Below are 15,626 nucleotides of genomic sequence, written 5' to 3' on the forward strand. Positions count from 1 at the left end.
TAGAATAACAACTCTTATGAATACAACCAGATTAATTTAAATTTAAAATATTAAATGGCAGAAAATGTTTTTTTTTAATTTATTTTTTTAAATCTAAAGATGGAAATGGGCTAAACATTAAGGCTGAGTTATAAGCCAGTTTTAGGAGGGTGTGTCAGTAAGTGACAACAGCTAAATGAGATCCAACTGATGCCGTACACCATTCTGTAAGCCAAAGATAATGTCTGACAACGGCCTATTTTTGACTGCTGTCATATCGACACTTGGTATTCACTACAATGCCATTATTGCATTTGTGCTGATTTTCACTATTTGTCAAGCACACTTGGTGCTTATAATGATGTTGAGGCTACTGATTGTTGTTGTCTTCATTTGACCGGGCTTCATTGTCAGGAAGGGGGAGGGTCCAACGAGGCCTTTTTAATGTTAATAGGTTCACTCACCTTACAGACAGGTGTTGATTGGGTGGCTAGAGAATAGGAGTCTAAAGGACTGCGTTGTAACACCTGTCCTCTTCTTCTCTCTCTTCTTCTCTCAGGAGTCAAACCCTTTGAGTGTCTGACTTGTGGAGTAGCCTGGGCCGACGCACGCTCTCTGAAGAGACACGTACGCACCCACACCGGCGAGCGCCCTTACGTGTGCCCCGAGTGCCAGGAAGCCCACATCGATGCCCGCTCCCTACGGAAGCACATGACCAAGTACCACGGCGACCTCCTGCCGGGGAAGATCATGCTGGAGAAAGATACGCTACAGTTTCACAACCAGGGTACTCAGGTGGAACACGCCGTCTCCATCCTGGCGTCCGATCTCCCCCCCGAGCTCCGGCCCGTCCAGCCGCCGCCGGCCGAGGAGATCGAGACGGTGTTGATCACGGAGGAGACGGTGGAGGCGGTTCAGGCCGTTCAGGGTGACGGGGTCGCGACCTTGTCAGACCAGAGCATCATGCAGGTGGTGAACTATGTGCTGTCTCAGCAGAGTGTACTACCCGGGGGGGTGAAGATGGAGGAGCAAGAGGTTGTACAAACCATGGAGGTGGTACACATGGCAGAGGTGGAGTGATGACAGACCAGGTGGAGTGATGACAGACCAGGTGGAGTGATGACAGACCAGGTGGAGTGATGTGACAGACCAGGGGGAGTGATGTGACAGACCAGGTGGAGTGATGTGACAGACAAGGTGGAGTGATGTGACAGACAGGGTGGAGTGATGTGACAGACCAGGGGGAGTGATGTGACAGACAAGGTGGAGTGATGTGACAGACAAGGTGGAGTGATGTGACAGACAGGGTGGAGTGATGTGACAGACCAGGGGTGGAGTGATGTGACAGACCAGGGGTGGAGTGATGTGACAGACCAGGGGTGGAGTGATGTGACAGACCAGGTGGAGTGATGTGACAGACCAGGGGGAGTGATGTGACAGACCAGGGGGAGTGATGTGACAGCCAGGGGGAGTGATGTGAGGTGACAGACCAGGGGGAGTGATGTGACAGACCAGGGGTGGAGTGATGTGACAGACCAGGGGTGGAGTGATGTGACAGACCAGGTGGAGTGATGTGACAGACCAGGTGGAGTGATGTGACAGACCAGGGGGAGTGATGTGACAGACCAGGGGGAGTGATGTGACAGACCAGGGGGAGTGATGTGACAGACCAGGTGGAGTGATGTGACAGACCAGGTGGAGTGATGTGACAGACCAGGGGTGGAGTGATGTGACAGACCAGGGGTGGAGTGATGTGACAGACCAGGGGTGGAGTGATGTGACAGACCAGGGGTGGAGTGATGTGACAGACCAGGGGTGGAGTGATGTGACAGACAAGGTGGATTGATGTGACAGACCAGGGGTGGAGTGATGTGACAGACCAGGGGTGGAGTGATGTGACAGACCAGGGGTGGAGTGATGTGACAGACCAGGGGTGGAGTGATGTGACAGACCACCTAGTGGGCAGCAAGAATGACTTGTGGACAGGTGGAGTGACTCTCGTATCCCTGACCTATCAGAACCCAGGTGGACAGGTGGAGTGACTCGTATCCCTGACCTATCAGAACCCAGGTGGAGTGACTCCCGTATCCCTGACCTATCAGAACCCAGGTGGACAGGTGGAGTGACTCGTATCCCTGACCTATCAGAACCCAGGTGGAGTGACGTATCCCTGACCTATCAGAACCCAGGTGGACAGGTGGAGTGACTCCCGTATCCCTGACCTATCAGAACCCAGGTGGACAGGTGGAGTGACTCGTATCCCTGACCTATCAGAACCCAGGTGGAGTGACGTATCCCTGACCTATCAGAACCCAGGTGGAGTGACGTATCCCTGACCTATCAGAACCCAGGTGGACAGGTGGAGTGACGTATCCCTGACCTATCAGAACCCAGGTGGACAGGTGGAGTGACGTATCCATGACCTATCAGAACCCAGGTGGAGTGACGTATCCCTGACCTATCAGAACCCAGGTGGACAGGTGGAGTGACTCGTATCCCTGACCTATCAGAACCCAGGTGGACAGGTGGAGTGACTCGTATCCCTGACCTATCAGAACCCAGGTGGACAGGTGGAGTGACTCGTATCCCTGACCTATCAGAACCCAGGTGGACAGGTTGACACAGGACTGTCAGTCTCTGTCCTGAGGTGGAGGAACGGGGGATGTCAGATTCCTGGGCGGTGTTCATTAGGGCACAACTGTAGCAAAACATTCTGCAATGCAAAACAATGTGTTCTTATGAGACGAATTCAGGTACTGCTCCCTTGTTGTCCCCCAATTGAACAGGCCCCTCTTGTCTACAGTGGGACAGAAGGTACAAAGTTGACTATTTTTTACTGAATATATATATATATATAGATTGAACGAACTGAATTGATTTAAAGCTCAATCCAATCTTATATGTGTAAATAGTGGCAGTCATTTAAAATATTCTGTATTAATCTGGACGAATTTGCTGCATTCATGAATCTCACCACATACCATTTGAATCTCAGATATTTTATTAAATTATCAAATAATCCAGTTTTCAGACTTTTTACTTTTCCTTCAGGACCATGTTTTATTTACCATGTTTGTACAGCTTTGTTCTCGCCTTGTTTTAAAATGAGCCTGATCTGCTCATTGTCTGGTATCACTCCCCCCTTTATAAGTTGAAGCTCCCCGCCTGGTGTCACTCCCCCTTTATAAGTTGAAGCTCATCGCCTGGTATCACTCCCCCCTTTATAAATTGAAGCTCATTGTCTGGTATCACTCCCCCCTTTATAAATTGAAGCTCATTGTCTGGTATCACTCCCCCCTTTATAAGTTGAAGCTCCCCGTCTGGTATCACTCCCCCTTTATAAGTTGAAGCTCCCCGTCTGGTATCACTCCCCCCTTTATAAGTTGAAGCTCCCCGTCTGGTGTCACTCCCCCTTTATAAGTTGAAGCTCCCCGTCTGGTATCACTCCCCCCCTTTATAAGTTGAAGCTCCCGTCTGGTGTCACTCCCCCTTTATAAGTTGAAGCTCCCCGCCTGGTATCACTCCCCCTTTATAAGTTGAAGCTGACCCCGAACCCTGGTGTCACTCCCCCTTTATAAGTTGAAGCTCACCGTCTGGTATCACTCCCCCCTTTATAAGTTGATGCTCACCGTCTGGTATCACTCCCCCTTTATAAGTTGAAGCTCACCGCCTGGTGTCACTCCCCCCTTTATAAGTTGAAGCTCATCGTCTGGTATCACTCCCCCCTTTATAAGTTGAAGCTCATCGTCTGGTATCACTCCCCCCTTTATAAGTTGAAGCTCATCGTCTGGTATCACTCCCCCCTTTATAAGTTGAAGCTCATCGTCTGGTATCACTCCCCTTTATAAGTTGAAGCTCATCGTCTGGTATCACTCCCCCTTTATAAGTTGAAGCTCATCGTCTGGTATCACTCCCCCTTTATAAGTTGAAGCTCATCGCCTGGTATCACTCCCCCTTTATAAGTTGAAGCTCATCGTCTGGTATCACTCCCCCTTTATAAGTTGAAGCTCACCTCCTGGTATCACTCCCCTTTATAAGTTGAAGCTCACCGCCTGGTATCACTCCCCTTTATAAGTTGAAGCTCACCGCCTGGTATCACTCCCCCTTTATAAGTTGAAGCTCACCGCCTGGTATCACTCCCCCTTTATAAGTTGAAGCTCCCCGCCTGGTATCACTCCCCCCTTTATAAGTTGAAGCTCACCTCCTGGTATCACTCCCCTTTATAAGTTGAAGCTCACCGCCTGGTATCACTCCCCTTTATAAGTTGAAGCTCATCGTCTGGTATCACTCCCCCCTTTATAAGTTGAAGCTCATCGTCTGGTATCACTCCCCCCTTTATAAGTTGAAGCTCATCGTCTGGTATCACTCCCACCTTTATAAGTTGAAGCTCATCGTCTGGTATCACTCCCCCCTTTATAAGTTGAAGCTCACCTCCTGGTATCACTCCCCTTTATAAGTTGAAGCTCACCGCCTGGTATCACTCCCCTTTATAAGTTGAAGCTCACCGCCTGGTATCACTCCCCTTTATAAGTTGAAGCTCATCGCCTGGTATCACTCCCCCCTTTATAAGTTGAAGCTCACCGCCTGGTATCACTCCCCCCTTTATAAGTTGAAGCTCACCGTCTGGTATCACTCCCCCCTTTATAAGTTGAAGCTCATCGTCTGGTATCACTCCCCCCTTTATAAGTTGAAGCTCACCGTCTGGTATCACTCCCCCCTTTATAAGTTGAAGCTCACCGTCTGGTATCACTCCCCCCTTTATAAGTTGAAGCTCTTTGTCTGGTATCACTCCCCCCTTTATAAGTTGAAGCTCACCGTCTGGTATCACTCCCCCTTATAAGCTGAAGCTCACCGTCTGGTATCACTCCCCCCTTTATAAGTTGAAGCTCATCGTTGGGTATCACTCCCCCCTTTATAAGTTGAAGCTCCCCGTCTGGTATCACTCCCCCCTTTATAAGTTGAAGCTCAACTAGCACCTGCCTCCCCTGACCACCGGCTGGAGGGGGAACATAATAAACCTATTTCTTATGTTCATCTTGTCTGTTTTTCTCTCAAAAGACCACACAGTGTACAGGCTGACTTAGTACTGCCAAGAAATGACTATTCTGTTTTAAAGTCACTAATGGACATATTACAAACTGCAACAGCATTTGATATACTTGGGATATTTTATTTTTTTGTTTATCAAAATAAGTACATTGCAACATATTTACAATTCATTTTACAAAATTGTGGAACAGCAGATTACAGTACGAGGTTCTGCTTTCAATGTACCAACAGAATGACATACTAGGGTAATTCATAGCATGTTCATTCAGTAGTTATCACACTTTTAATATTGAAATTATATAAACTGTGTTTATGGCAACATGACACAGACCGCTTGTGAGAACAGTGACTTGTTGAGACCCCGATTTTATTCATTTAAATGAATAGAAATAACCCGAACCCCTTTGTACCATAATGGCTTTTAACCATGCACTATTCTAAGTCTAATCCTTTTTGTTTGTTTTTTAGTAAAAAATACATAACAGCATGTAGCTTTTAGAAAATAACTATACAAATGTATATACAATGATCTCAATAGTTTGGGCCATCTATCAAGTTAATCTGTAACAACAACAAAAACAGTTTACAAAATGTGGTTCCAAATATCCAGCAAGACAAATCAAAAGGAGCTTTTGTAAGAAAAATGAAAAATGTAGCCCAGTAAATGTTCAACAGACCCACAAAATACAAAGACTGTACATCGTGTTACAGACGGCGAGAACAAGCAGGCAATGAAATTCATCCCAAATGCCACCCTATATAATATCGACCGTAGGGTGCTATTTTTTGGGGGGGGCAATACCAAAAATGATCTGTACCAGTATTGTTATCGCCTCGAGGGCTATGAGCGTGTTGAGTTGTTAAATACTTCAGATAACAGTTTGTGTGTTGATGCAATTCTCATTCACGTAGAAATACAGTAAGTAGTTATAAACACGATAGTTTAACCAACACGAGGGTAGCAAAATTCCAGTAATTTCCCCAAGAGTTAAACACAACGGTATAACGAACAAAAGGATGACTAAATCCCCAGGTTTCTGGAAATCCTGGAAGCAGGAACGTGAACACAGGCACGATACAAGGCAGTTGTATAAAAAATAAGAAATCAACCAATCCAACAGCATTATTAATAACACTCTCTGACACTAAGTAAAAATATGTATCTTTGAAATGTATACAATCAAGACTGGCTTGTGACCAGCAGGCAAAAACAGTGTTGTGGACTAAAAACAGCAGGCGATCATGACAGTCCAGTCCAGAGCAACAGACCGGGATTCAACCCAAGGTGCGGTAAAGAACAGAGCAGCACATTATACTTTTAATGGTAATTTAGGCTTGGGCTGAAGTGTAATATGAGTATTTTATCATTTTTGGCCCGTATTTAGCGCAGTACCAATATGGCCACTCGCCAGTTGTGGGGTTACTTCCGGGTGGCCGCACTGGCAGTTGAGAAGTTTCCCATTATCGGTCCGATAAACCGATAAATACATATTTATTTTTGAGTAAGCGGGTGGAAAAGCATCATACTCAATTCAGTGATTGTTTTCGGGAGGTCGTACATATGTCTTCACAAAACGTATAAAAAGTCCGCTAGCCTACAAGCTAATGTAGCTGGTAGCCCCATAGCAACACTAGCTTCCCTTAGTAACGGTCCTTGACCAGCAACACTACCTTCCCTAGTAACGGTCCTTGACCAGCAACACTACCTTTCCTAGTAACGGTCCTTGACCACCAACACTAACTTCCCTTAGTAGATTTCCCTTTGAAATCGATGAAAGCTGATTCCCTGCCCCGTGGTGCGCTTGCTTTGCGTCAATTGTTGACGGTTCATTAGATCTTGTGAATTGAAATGCGAAAAAAATAAAGTTACATTTGGTTGCATGTGGCTTTGACTTTATACACACACCACTGATTATTTTACTACGAGTTAAGGAATCTAGAAGCTGCTACTACTACTTGCTAGGTTCACAATGTAAACTAAAGCTATGTGTGTGTGTGTGTGTGTGTGTGTGTGTATATAGAGGATTGTTTATTTAGTATAACCACTAACAACAATGTAACGTTTAATTTGGACCAAATCCAAGGAGAAATGGCTTGAATCGTGCAAGCTTAACAGACAATTAACGACACAGTACAACAGTGATGTGCAGAGCAGCATCTCGGAACGTGTCGGTCTTTGTCACGGATGGTTCTATTGCAACACCGGGTTCTACTCCCATCAGATAAAAACAAGAGGAAGAGGTTCCAGTGGGCAACAACACTGGACAATTTGAGGAGTGGGAGAAAAAAAAACGATGCTTTTGGTCCGACGAATGATTCCTGGTACATCAGGCTGGTGGCAGTGTCAGGGTTTGGCAGGTACTCATCGCCCCCCAGTACAGGCTGGTGGCAGTGTCAGGGTTTGGCAGATACTCATTGCCCCCCAGTACAGGCTGGTGGCAGTGTCAGGGTTTGGCAGGTACTCATCGCCCCCCAGTACAGGCTGGTGGCAGTGTCAGGGTTTGGCAGGTACTCATCGCCCCCCCAGTACAGGCTGGTGGCAGTGTCAGGATTAGGCAGATACTCATCGCCCCCCCAGTACAGGCTGGTGGCAGTGTCAGGGTTTGGCAGGTACTCATCGCCCCCCAGTACAGGCTGGTGGCAGTGTCAGGGTTCTCGCCCCCAGTACAGGCTGGTGGCAGTGTCAGGGTTTGGCAGGTACTCATCGCCCCCCAGTACAGGCTGGTGGCAGTGTCAGGGTTTGGCAGAAACTCATCGCCCCCCTAGTACAGGCTGGTGGCAGTGTCAGGGTTTGGCAGGTACTCATCGCCCCCCAGTACAGGCTGGTGGCAGTGTCAGGGTTTGGCAGGTACTCATCGCCCCCCAGTACAGGCTGGTGGCAGTGTCAGGGTTTGGCAGATACTCATCGCCCCCCCCAGTACAGGCTGGTGGCAGTGTCAGGGTTTGGCAGAAACTCATCGCCCCCCAGTACAGGCTGGTGTCAGGGTTTGGCAGATACTCATCGCCCCCCCAGTACAGGCTGGTGGCAGTGTCAGGGTTTGGCAGATACTCATCGCCCCCCAGTACAGGCTGGTGGCAGTGTCAGGGTTTGGCAGAAACTCATCGCCCCCCCAGTACAGGCTGGTGGCAGTGTCAGGGTTTGGCAGACTCATCGCCCCCAGTACAGGCTGGTGGCAGTGTCATCATCACCCCCCCCCAGTACAGGCTGGTGGCAGTGTCAGGGTTTGGCAGAAACTCATCACCCCCCCCAGTACAGGCTGGTGGCAGTGTCAGGGTTTGGCAGAAACTCATCGCCCCCCAGTACAGGCTGGTGGCAGTGTCAGGGTTTGGCAGATACTCATCGCCCCCCAGTACAGGCTGGTGGCAGTGTCAGGGTTTGGCAGCCCCCAGTACAGGCTGGTGGCAGTGTCAGGGTTTGGCGAAACTCATCGCCCCCAGTACAGGCTGGTGGCAGTGTCAGGGTTTGGCAGAAACTCATCGCCCCCCAGTACAGGCTGGTGGCAGTGTCAGGGTTTGGCAGAACACTCATCGGTTTCATCGCCCCCAGTACAGGCTGGTGGCAGTGTCAGGGTTTGGCAGAAACTCATCGCCCCCCCAGTACAGGCTGGTGGCAGTGTCAGGGTTTGGCAGAAACTCATCGCCCCCCCAGTACAGGCTGGTGGCAGTGTCAGGGTTTGGCAGATACTCATCGCCCCCAGTACAGGCTGGTGGCAGTGTCAGGGTTTGGCAGAAACTCATCGCCCCCCCCAGTACAGGCTGGTGGCAGTGTCAGGGTTTGGCAGAAACTCATCGCCCCCCCCAGTACAGGCTGGTGGCAGTGTCAGGATTAGGCAGGTACTCATCGCCCCCCAGTACAGGCTGGTGGCAGGATTTGGCAGAAACTCATCGCCCCCCAGTACAGGCTGGTGGCAGTGTCAGGGTTTGGCAGAAACTCATCGCCCCCCAGTACAGGCTGGTGGCAGTGTCAGGGTTTGGCAGATACTCATCGCCCCCCAGTACAGGCTGGTGGCAGTGTCAGGGTTTGGCAGATACTCATCGCCCCCCAGTACAGGCTGGTGTCAGGATTTGGCAGGTACTCATCGCCCCCCAGTACAGGCTGGTGGCAGGATTTGGCAGGTACTCATCGCCCCCCAGTACAGGCTGCCACACGTTTAGGTCTCTTGATACCAATTGAGCAACGTTTGAACACCACACAATCAATTTCCTGAAGAATTCAGGCTGTTCTGGAGGCAAAAAGGGTCTGACCCGGTACTAGATGGGTGTACCTAATAAACTGTCCACAGTGTATATCCTGTTGTTTTTTTTTTGCAATATTTGTGAATTCGTTTATAATTTATTTATGAAATGGTAGCAGTTGACAGATGTTTGCTAAGTGAGTCAACAGCAAGACAGAAGCACCTACATCAATACATTTTTCTATCTTTATAATTTTGAAGGTCTCATCTGTCGTAACGCACTTTGGATTGAATCCTGGCCATACACCTTCTATGGCCCAGCATCAACAACAAATCCCCCAAAAGGTTTCCTCTCATGCTTTAACATCGGAATGGATTAGAGAACCTATTAAAACAATATCAAAGCAAATCACAAAAAGCATTTTAAGAGTTTTGTCTCAAGAAATTTGATATTTTTTTTTGTTGTTGAAAAATTATGAAATGTATCTTTTCTAAAACCATAATTTGTCTCATCCTCTAGCTGGCAGCTATGGAAGGATTTTCTAAAACCATAAAATAAGTGCATTTTTATTTGCATAGTATTTTGCTATTTAGGATATCTGAACTAAGGACCAGGGTCCAGTTTCCCGCTAGCGATGTAAGTCAGGTCTGAGGCAGGTCGCTAAACAACTTCCAACAATGGTTTTTGTGTTCTGCTCCAAAACGAGGGTTGTTCTAACAATGAACTTAGATGCTTTTGAGGAAACCGGACCCAGAGCACAGAGAATTCCTAGTTCTGTACCGTGATACGAGAGTGGTTGGTCAACAGGTGTGTGACAGAGGCAGGGGCTTCAATCCAAGGCCCATTGCCGACAAGCGTACCGCACTCGACTTTTAATGTGCGCGTGAGCCGACATTCCCAGCGTTTACTGTAAAAGTGATCTCTGAACGACAGGAAAATGGCCCTTTTACAGACCCATTGGTACAGTGCGCTTGTCAACAGTGCACCTTAGATTGAAATTCCATCCGGAGTGTGAGAGTTTTTCTATTCCCCCTCCTCTTTGATGCGCTGCTGCTTGTTGCGTCGGGAGTCCAGATCGAAGGAGAAGTCGGACCAGTCGTCACGCGGAGGGAAGGAGATGGTCTGGCGCAGGGTGAAGCGCACGGCGTCGATGACCCGCTCGCCGCGGGCCTCGGAGGACCCTACGCTGACGGCGGAGGCCCCGCTGGAGGTACGCAGGATGTGCGGAGGAGGGGAGAACTCCATGCTCTGCCGGTGCTCCATGATGCCCTTCCAGATGACGTGCTGGAACTCCTGCGGGATCTTCAGTCGGGACAGGTCCTGTGGACGGGGATGACATCACACACTGGGGGTTAGTCTCTCTAGCCTCGTTTAGTCTTCTCTCTCAGGCTAGGCCCAGGGCCCCAGCGGGCAGCCCGATGCTCTCAGGCTAGGCCCAGGGCCCCAACGGGCAGCCCAATGCTCTCAGGCTAGGCTTGGCGCGAGGCAGCCCAAAAAATGAAGAGTAGTTCTGATTACAAAAATAGACAAAGATGACTTGCAGATAAACATTCCTTTTTCATAAATGTTTTTTTTTTCTTGCCTTACACGAAGGCTCAGGCCTCCTGAAGCCAGCCGACCCTTCTCTCTGAGTTTAACCACACAGGTGCGTGCGACAGGCAAGGCCTCACCTCCAAGTTATAGTTCTCGATCTGGTAGATGTTGGTCAGGCCCTGTGCTGTGAAACAGTCCAGGCAGGCTGCGCAGCCCAGCCGCAAAAGAAAGCTGCAACGGGACACAGAGAAGGAAACGGGTTAGTTGTGAAAAATAGCACCACGGCATTCTTGTAATAACTGTATTAGACAAGAATGTTTAACGATACAGAGAGCTCCGTCAGATCCGATACAGAGAGCTCCGTCAGATCCGATACAGAGAGCTCCGTCAGATCCGATACAGAGAGCTCCGTCGGATCCGATACAGAGAGCTCCGTCAGATCCGATACAGAGAGCTCCGTCAGATCCGATACAGAGAGCTCCGTCAGATCCGATACAGAGAGCTCCGTCAGATCCGATACAGAGAGCTCCGTCAGATCCCATACAGAGAGCTCAGTCAGATCCGATACAGAGAGCTCCGTCAGATCCGATACAGAGAGCTCCGTCAGATCCGATACAGAGCTCCGTCAGATCCGATACAGAGAGCTCCGTCAGATCCGATACAGAGACCTCCGTCAGATCCGATACAGAGAGCTCCGTCAGATCCGATACAGAGAGCTCCGTCAGATCCGATACAGAGAGCTCCGTCAGATCCGATACAGAGAGCTCCGTCAGATCCGATACAGAGAGCTCCGTCAGATCCGATACAGAGAGCTCCGTCAGATCCGATACAGAGAGCTCCGTCAGATCCGATACAGAGAGCTCCGTCAGATCCCATACAGAGAGCTCCGTCAGATCCCATTCAGAGAGCTCCGTCAGATCCGATACAGAGAGCTCCGTCAGATCCGATACAGAGAGCTCCGTCAGATCCGATACAGAGAGCTCCGTCAGATCCGATACAGAGAGCTCCGTCAGATCCGATACAGAGAGCTCCGTCAGATCCGATACAGAGAGCTCCGTCAGATCCCATACAGAGAGCTCCGTCAGATCCGATACAGAGAGCTCCGTCAGATCTGATACAGAGAGCTCCGTCAGATCCGATACAGAGAGCTCCGTCAGATCCGATACAGAGAGCTCCGTCAGATCCAATTATTTAGAACCATGTTAGTTAGAGCGGTTCAGGTTTTGGTGACAAAACTAGTGCTTTTAGAGCCGCGTTGAAATTGTTCTGTCAATATTGTGTCTCGTCCTGACTTTCTATAGTGCCCACAACTGTCCAAGAGCATCAACAGATGTGTGTTATCAGTGGTGGCTGGTACCACTTTTTAATTTTTTTTAAATCGGAGGACGGGCTCTTGGTAATGGAACGAATGAAACATTATCAAACAGAGATACTGTAAAGCCATTCCAGCCATTACTATGAGCCATCCTTCCTTCACCAGCCTTCACTGGTGGTTGTTTAGCTAGGTACCTGGAGATGCTGCTGTCCATGGGGTAGGGAGGCGGGGGGGTGCAGTGGGAGCTGGGCACCATGGGTAACTGGGGCTGCAGGATGTGGGCGGGGCTCAGGGCCGACATGTCAGCATTCATTGGCATGTGACCCATCATCGGAGTCACTAGAGAAACCATAGAGATCATAGTTTTATCTCTATGAAAGGAAGCAATCTACTGTTAGCCAATGTGGCCAATCGTCAGAGTCACTAGAGCATCACATGGATTAGTGTGAGTGACTCTTAAAGGGGGTAATTTGACATTTTTAAATATCAAATTTATCTCCAGCACCATAACTATGGTTCAGATGTTTATGTAGATTAGAGGCAGTGAGCATCATCACGTCACTCCAGAAACAAGCTTCTGTGAGCGGTACTCTTTAAAGCCACAATCTGTCATTCGTTTTTTTCAGCCCAAAGGGCTGAGGCTGGACAAATGTAAGAACTCTTAACGGTCTCTGAGATTGTGTATTATCTACATAAGATAGACGGGGGGGGGGGACGGGGGGGGGGGCAAGGGGACATTCTTATTTACAATGACGGCCTAGGAACAGTGGGTTAACTGGCCGAGGAACAGTGGGTTAACTAGGCTACCCTGCCGCCTCTACACTCTAACCGCTAGGCTACCCTGCCGCCCCTACATTCTAACCACTAGTGCCCCTACACTCTAACCCTACATTCTAACCACTAGTGCCCCTACACTCTAACCACTAGGCTACCCTACCGCCTCTACACTCTAACCTAGGCTAGGCTACCCTAACCGCTAGGATACCCTGCTGCCCCTACACTCTAACCGCTAGGCTACCCTGCCGCCTCTACACTCTAACCGCTAGGCTACCCTGCCGCCTCTACACTCTAACCGCTAGGATACCCTGCTGCCCCTACACTCTAACCACTAGGCTACCCTGCCGCCTCTACACTCTAACCGCTAGGCTACCCTGCTGCCCCTACACTCTAACCACTAGGCTACCCTGCCACCTCTACACTCTAACCGCTATGCTACCCTGCTGCCCCTACACTCTAACCGCTAGGCTACCCTGCTGCCTCTACACTCTAACCACTAGGATACCCTGCTGCCCCTACACTCTAACCACTAGGCTACCCTGCCGCCTCTACACTCTAACCGCTAGGCTACCCTGCCGCCCCTACACTCTAACCACTAGGCTACCCTGCCGCCCCTACACTCTAACCACTAGGCTACCCTGCCGCCTCTACACTCTAACCACTAGGCTACCCTGCCGCTCTACACTCTAACCACGCTATGCTCTAACCCTGCTGCCCCCCTACACTCTAACCGCTAGGCTACCCTGCCACCCTACACTCTAACCACTAGGATACCCTGCTGCCCCCTACACTCTAACCACTAGGCTACCCTGCCTCCTCTACACTCTAACCACTAGGCTACCTGCCTCCTCTACACTCTAACCACTACACTCTAACCACTAGGATACCCTGCCTCCTCTACACTCTAACCGCTCTACACTCTAACCACTAGGCCCTGCCTCCTCTACACTCTAACCACTAGGCTACCCTGCCACCTCTACACTCTAACCGCTAGGCTACCCTGCCGCCCCATTGACCCAGAGGAGGAAGCGTTCTGACAGAGGGCTGAGAGTTGTACAGCGACACCCTACACATCCCTCCCAGCACCACTTGTGCCCAGACAGATACCGCTATCCTCCCTGACGCGTGTCACATGATCGGCCGAGAGGGGACGTGGTACTGGAGTTGGCGGGGCAGGGGAGTTATGACAGGGACCCAGACACAAAGACAGGACATGGGCCTCTAGACAGGACATGGGCCTCTAGACAGGACGGGGGCCTCTAGACAGGACGGGGGCCTCTAGACAGGACAGGGGCCTCTAGACAGGGGCCTCTAGACAGGACAGGGGCCTCTAGACTGGACAGGGGCCTCTAGACTGGACAGGGGCCTCTAGACTGGACAGGGGCCTCTAGACTAGACAGGGGCCTCTAGACTGGACAGGGGCCTCTAGACAGACTAGACAGGGGCCTCTAGACAGGACAGGGGCCTCTAGACAGATCAAGTCAGACAGGGGGAGCAGAATCTCTCTATACAAAGGGGTAAGGCACACTTACTGTCAGTCAGGCCTTGGGCCATGGAGGAGGGGGTGAGGGTGTTGCGTTGCTGGGGGTTGATGAGCTGGCTGACGGAGGGGAGCTTGTTGACCTTGCCGTGGGGTGGAGGAGGGGAGCTGGAGCCATACTGGGGCTGGGGGGCCATGGCGCTCCTGGGGCAGGAGAGAGGAGGGTACAGGCCGTTACTCTCATCGTCCCAGAGATCCCATCTTTAACGACAAAGGGTCAACCTGCCTGTTAGTTACAGTACAGTGGAAAACAACATTTTAAGTTTTACTGTTCAGTATAGTTAACATTGACAAGGTTAGGTAATCATTTTTGACAAGATTGTGTAGCTGATGTTATTCTCAAACCTGAATCTCTTACACGCCAATGTGTTTTCAACACGATGGGAAATGATTCAATTGAAGCCATAGAAACTCAAAGCATCTCTCTGTGACTATAAAGTTTACATGTCATCTAACAGTATGTGTGTAGATTCAGATCAGCGTCAACCGTCAATAGCAGATGTTTTGGAGCCGTCAAAATCGGGGAGCAGCTGATCTTGCCGCCCCCCCCCCCCACTCTCCTTAGACGTTCAGAACATCTAGACTATATACAAATAATGAGGCTCATTAAACAGCATTCAATTAAACGGAGGTGACATCACATCTATCATCCTTTAGATTACATCTATCATCCTTTAGATTACATCTATCATCCTGTAGATTACAACTATCATCCTGTAGATTACATCTATCATCCTAATGGAGGTGTAGATTACATCTATCATCCTGTAGATTACATCTATCATCCGATCCTGTAGATTACATCTATCATCCTGTAGATTACATCTATCATCCTAATGGAGGTGTAGATTACATCTATCATCCTTTAGATTACATCTATCATCCTGCAGATTACATCTATCATCCTGTAGATTACATCTATCATCCTGTAGATTACATCTATCATCCTAATGGAGGAGTAGATTACATCTATCATCCTAATGGAGGAGTAGATTACATCTATCATCCTGTAGATTACATCTATCATCCTTTAGATTACATCTATCATCCTGTAGATTACATCTATCATCCTGTAGATTACATCTATCATCCTGTAGATTACATCTATCATCCTGTAGATTACATCTATCATCCTTTAGATTACATCTATCATCCTTTAGATTACATCTATCATCCTGTAGATTACAACTATCATCCTGTAGATTACATCTATCATCCTGTAGATTACATCTATCATCCTGTAGATTACATCTATCA

General features: G+C 49.1%; 2 protein-coding genes and 1 long non-coding RNA gene across 19 annotated transcripts in view; 1 reads left to right on the forward strand and 2 right to left on the reverse strand.

Moving 5' to 3' along the window:
* The window catches only part of LOC135524806 (zinc finger and BTB domain-containing protein 11-like), a 28,705-nt gene extending 25,703 nt beyond the window's left edge, over positions 1–3,002 (forward strand). For 2 of the 14 annotated variants that reach the window (XM_064952643.1, XM_064952644.1), the window contains exon 11: positions 539–3,002. In XM_064952643.1, coding sequence (XP_064808715.1) covers positions 539–1,059 — 521 coding nt within the window. In that variant the 3' untranslated portion in view covers positions 1,060–3,002. The remainder of the gene's footprint in view (positions 1–538) is intronic. The other 12 variants (XR_010453039.1, XR_010453028.1, XR_010453029.1 and 9 more) reach the window with 12 other exon arrangements.
* A 2,126-nt stretch (positions 3,003–5,128) lies between these two features.
* LOC135524807 (uncharacterized) lies at positions 5,129–7,676 on the reverse strand. The gene is made up of 2 exons (XR_010453040.1): positions 6,735–7,676; positions 5,129–6,699 (listed from the first exon to the last, which is right to left on the reverse strand). It is a non-coding gene; the product is annotated as an uncharacterized LOC135524807 (long non-coding RNA).
* Positions 7,677–8,574: 898 nt separating this feature from the next.
* Positions 8,575–15,626, reverse strand: part of LOC135524808 (tumor protein 63-like) — a 75,491-nt gene continuing 68,439 nt past the window's right edge. For 2 of the 4 annotated variants that reach the window (XM_064952648.1, XM_064952647.1), the window contains exons 9-12: positions 14,362–14,513; positions 12,247–12,391; positions 10,875–10,968; positions 8,575–10,524 (exon numbers count right to left, since the gene is read on the reverse strand). In XM_064952648.1, coding sequence (XP_064808720.1) covers positions 10,228–10,524; positions 10,875–10,968; positions 12,247–12,391; positions 14,362–14,513 — 688 coding nt within the window. In that variant the 3' untranslated portion in view covers positions 8,575–10,227. Of the gene's footprint in view, positions 10,525–10,874; positions 10,969–12,246; positions 12,392–14,361; positions 14,571–15,626 lie in introns of all 4 variants that reach the window. The other 2 variants (XM_064952646.1, XM_064952645.1) reach the window with 1 other exon arrangement.

This window comes from Oncorhynchus masou, chromosome 31 (genome assembly GCF_036934945.1).
Source record: "Oncorhynchus masou masou isolate Uvic2021 chromosome 31, UVic_Omas_1.1, whole genome shotgun sequence".
Taxonomy (NCBI): Eukaryota; Metazoa; Chordata; class Actinopteri; order Salmoniformes; family Salmonidae; genus Oncorhynchus; species Oncorhynchus masou.